The sequence below is a fragment of the Pseudophryne corroboree genome, chromosome 6 (assembly GCF_028390025.1).
Source record: "Pseudophryne corroboree isolate aPseCor3 chromosome 6, aPseCor3.hap2, whole genome shotgun sequence".
NCBI lineage: Eukaryota > Metazoa > Chordata > Amphibia > Anura > Myobatrachidae > Pseudophryne > Pseudophryne corroboree.
This window is the reverse complement of record NC_086449.1, coordinates 65,341,673-65,346,661: the sequence shown is the minus strand read 5'-3', so window position 1 is coordinate 65,346,661 and position 4,989 is coordinate 65,341,673. Positions and strand designations below refer to the sequence as shown.

The 4,989-nt window shown below is 37.6% G+C and overlaps 1 protein-coding gene across 1 annotated transcript; it reads left to right on the top strand.

Annotated features, from left to right (window-relative positions):
* Positions 1–1,009: 1,009 nt before the first annotated feature.
* Positions 1,010–4,534, top strand: LOC134934275 (gastrula zinc finger protein XlCGF17.1-like). The gene is made up of 3 exons (XM_063929744.1): positions 1,010–1,256; positions 3,754–3,831; positions 3,945–4,534. The coding sequence occupies exons 1-3, from the start codon at positions 1,010–1,012 to the stop codon at positions 4,532–4,534; spliced, it is 915 nt and encodes a 304-aa protein (XP_063785814.1).
* Positions 4,535–4,989: the final 455 nt, after the last annotated feature.

Here is a 4,989-nt window from a genome sequence, read left to right as displayed (position 1 = left end):
ATCATAGTATCTTAACTATTACTCTTTGTATCATGTTATTATATATAAAATGGTTCTTTCATACTATCGCCCATATTACTCTGTGTATCAGCTTAGTATATGCAGTGGTGCTTGAAATTTTGTAAACCCTTCAGAATTTTCTATATAGAAATTTTACACAAGTTTTAAAAGTAGATAAAGAGAACCAAATCAAGTGATACAACATTTGATTTGTTATACATGCCCATTTTTTAATTTAGGAAAATTATCGATTATAACAAAAGCAGGTGAACCTTTAGGCTTAGCAAATATTTTGAAGATACAATTAGAGTCTGTATTTTCAATCTATGTGATGAGTGGACAACAACGCATCTTAATCATAGGTCTCTCACTATTGTAGCAGAATTAGACTCTGGCACAATGTCAGCATCTACAATAATGCAGAGAGGGGGCTGAATGGAGTCTTCTCTCCTAAACAGCCCTGGCAGGAGGTGAGTAGTGTATAATCTGCACACTCTGAGTTCAGCGTATGGGGATTTTACAATTATTAGGAAACATTAATAGACTGTGACGGGAATGTATTATACCCGCTACTATCATGTGTGTATAATGCTTCTTGCTTTGCCCTTTAGTGAGGTGTTATTATCATCTTGTCTGATGGATTTTGGGATTTAAAACTCCCCTCTGGCAATCACTGCTAGAGTGCACAATGCATTAGCCTAGTACTGAAGTGCTGTGACTTTCCTCTGACCGGCTCCAGTGCTCATTTGCAAGTTCTCGCTATTATCATGAGATCTCACATGTAGCCCAGAACTGGCAGCCGCTGCAGCCAGGGACAGCACAGTCCCTTGCTGTGGTGTATGGGCAATAACACCTGCAGCTGTCGAAATTGATAGCTGTAGGTGTCAGAATGGTCACTGCTACTGACCATTCTTACATTGTCCTGCAATGTAAAAATGGTCAGTAGAAAAAAATCGCTATAGAGAGTAAAACCAATCCTAAAATGTTTTATAAATATATAAACAGTAAAATGTTAAAGAAAGAGAATGTAGGCCCTTTAAATGATGAATTGGGAGCATTGATAAATGATGACAAATTAAAAGCGGAAATACTGAACAATTTTTTTTCATCAGTATTTACCAGGAAGGATGAACCGGTGACATTAATGCATGACGACAGTGAAGGTAATGATTCTTGGCTTGATGCTTGTTTAAGTGAGGAAATAGTCCTGGAGAGACTAGGTAACGTGAAGATTAATAAATCACCAGGCCCAGACGGTATTCATCTAAGGGTTAATTATGGAGCTTAGGTTACAACTAGCAAAACCTCTATACTTGATTTTCCATAGTTCAATTAGATCAGGCATGGTACCAAGGGATTGGAAGGAGGTAGTGCCTTTATTTAAAAAGGAAAATAAAAATGATCCTGGAAACTATAGACCAGTTACTTTAACCTCTATAGTGGGTATAATATTATAAGCAATTTTGAAGGATAGCATAGGGGATCACCTACAGGCTACAAAGTTTATTAGTAAAAGTCAGCATGGGTTTGTAAGGGACAGATCATGCCAAACCAACTTAATTAGCTTCTACGAGGAATTGAGCAAGAATCTTGACCATGGAAAAGCAGTGGATGTGGTGTATTTAGATTTTTTAAAAGCCTTCAATACAGTGCCTCATAGGAGATTGATCAACAAATGATGGGAACTTGGTCTAGGTTATATTATTTATACTTGGATAAGTAATTGGCTGGATAAAAGATTGCAACGAGTAGTGGCCAATAGGATGTTCTCCAGTTGGGCACCAGTAGTTACCGGAATACCACAAGGGTCAGTTCTTGGCCCACTGCTCTTCACTATGTTTATCAATGATCTAGGAATAGGCCTGGAAAGCACAGTGTCAATCTTTGCAGATGATACTAAACTGTGTAAGGTAATTAATTCAGAAGACGATGTGGAGTCTTTACAGAATTACTTAGTTAAACTGAAACCTGGGTGTCTAAATGCAGAATGAGGTTTAATATAGAAAAATGCAAATTTATGCATTTTGGGGAAAAAAAACACATGCAAAGAAAAATGGAAAAAGATTTGAGGTGCTTATAGATAATAGACTTAATAACATGCTTGCATGCATTAAACGGGGCATATAGACAAGGTACAAGGATATAATCCTGCCACTGTACAAATCATACGTCCGCACCTGGAATATTTGGTTCAGTTCTGGGCACTGTATTATAAAAAAGATATCGGGGAACTAAAAAGAGTTCAAAGAAGAGCTTCTAAACTGATTAAAGGTTTAGAGTCTCTGGAGTATGAGGAAAGGCTTGCTAGGTTAAATATGTATTCACTAGAAAAGAGGCATCTAAGAGGATACATTATTAATGTCTTCAAATATGTAAAGGGTAATTACAAGAAGCTAGCAGCGGATTTGTTTATTAAAATAACTCTATATCGGACGCATGGGCACTCGCTTAGGTTAGAGGAGAGGAAATTCCGTACACAACGTAGGAAAGGGTTCTTCACGGTAAGGGCAATAAAGATTTGGAACTCCCTGCCGGAGAGGGTAATAAATGCAGACTCTGTAAATGTATTTAGAAGCGGATTGGACAAATTCCTGGAAAATAACTGGTAAATGTATCCAGGGCTATAGCATTTAACATATTGACATTGCATTATCTGGGAGTGGTAAGAATCATTGTTGTCATTTGGTACTAAGCCATTACTTTAGCAGACACATTATAATATGAATAAATTAACGCAGAATACAGGTTGAACCCGATGGGCAGTTTACCTTGTTTCAGCCTCACTGTGACTATATAATATAAATGATAGCAGAGCTGACAATGACAGGAATGTATAGTGACCCTGTCACTGAGCACACACTGCCACATTAATACATGGGCGGAAGTGGTATCAACGCACATAGCATACGCTGATTCCACTTCCCCCATAACACCACTCCATATGCAAGGGCGTAGCCAGAACTTTGTGGTCCCCATAGCAACATTGTGAAGGCCCCCCCATACCAATACACTCTAGAGAGACACTTTTCTGCAGAAGTTGTTAATTCTATGCCCTATTATAGTGTCCTACTTAATTTTCTGAACCATAGTACAGCCTTATTTAATGCCATGCCCCATAGTAGTGCCCTCATTTCTTTTATGAATCTTACTGTAGTAGTGGTTCACCCTATGTCACATTTCAGAGCTGCCAGTACACATTATGCCGCACAGTACCCCCAATTCACATTATGATATACAGTGCTCCCCATTCATATTCTGCCTCATTACAGTGCCCCAGTTCATATTATATAACATAAAACTGCCCTCCAGTTCATTTTATACCAAACTACAATGAGCAGATCCAGGGCATACCTAGATATACTGCAGGCCCCAATGAAAAAGTTTAAAACCCAATGGTGATAAATGTATATGACACATGTAACTGTTACAGGTGAGGTTGGCCACTCTCAGCTCTGGGCCCCATAGCACCTGCACTGCCTTTGCTTATGGTAGCTACACCCTTGTTCATATGTCTACCCCTGTGTATTATATTTAGTATCAGTATCTGCTGCAGGATGATAGAGGTCCCCATGCTGCACATATGACTGGAAATTTAGATATAGTAATTTGGCATTATACAATATTATAAAAGCAAAGGTAAATGACTGGGTCATATTTTTTACTTTACATAAAGATATACCATGTTCCAGATATAAAGTAACACTATTACTGCAATAACCTTTATGCTTTTAAATATACATTTTTTTCTTTCAGGACAAATAAGTAAGAGGATTTTCACTAACAAGACCGTGTGGAAAGGGACATTGTTCTCTGATCAAGCCAACTACAGACGTAATTTCTTCTTACGCGGCTGGAGGAATCACACAAGCTATTCCTATTTTCTGGATAGGAGAAACCTTCTACAGCAAATTTGTTTTTTAGCTAACACATGATGAGTCTCACAGGAGAAAAACCACATCTGTGCTCTGAGTGTGACAAACACTTTACATGTAAATCAGCACTTCTTACACATCAGAGGAGTCACACAGGAGAGAAACCATTTACATGTTCTGAATGCAGCAAGTGTTTTTCCCGAAATTCATCTCTTGTTTTACATCAGAGGATTCACACAGGAGATAAACCGTTTGAATGCTCTGAATGCAACAAGTGTTTTTCCCAGAAGTTACATCTTGTGCGTCATCAGCGGAGTCACACAGGAGAGAAACCATTTGAATGCTCTGAATGTAACAAGTGTTTCAAAGAGAAGCGAAATCTTGTTATACATCAGAGGATTCACACAGGAGAGAAACCATTTACATGTTCTGAATGCAGCAAATGTTTTACCCAAAACTCACATCTTGTTAGCCATCAGAGGAGTCACACAGGAGAGAAACCATATAAATGCTCTGAATGTAACAAGTGTTTTACCCAAAACTCACATCTTGTTAAACATCAGAGGAGTCACACAAGAGAGAAACCGTTTAAATGTTCTGAATGTAACAAGTGTTTTACAGTGAAGCAAAATCTTGTTATACATCAGAATGTTCACACATAATTCATAATTAATGAGCTGGCATCATAAGGGCCGCATTACAACAGTTGTACATACTGTATAGACACAGATTGTACATATAGACACAGAAATAGTGTTTATATAAGACACATATACATTGTCTAACAAAAGGTCCATGACATTGGTAACACACATGAAAAGTGCAGTGATGCGCAAACTGTTAACAGTGAAAAAATAAGCAACCAAAGGATATAAAGTGGGACCCTGAATTACACTAGAAAAATTATAGTTACTACGGACACATAAACACTCCAACAGATACAAGTGTTTCTTTCTTGGTGTCTGGAGGAGATATTCATCAACAATTTATTAATTGAAACATATATTGCTTATTAGTTATAAAAGGAATGGAGACAACAGTGGTTTAACATTTTTATTCACGTATGTATTTTGTTCACAATTTCACAAGCGCTATATTTCATAGAAGTTTAAAATAC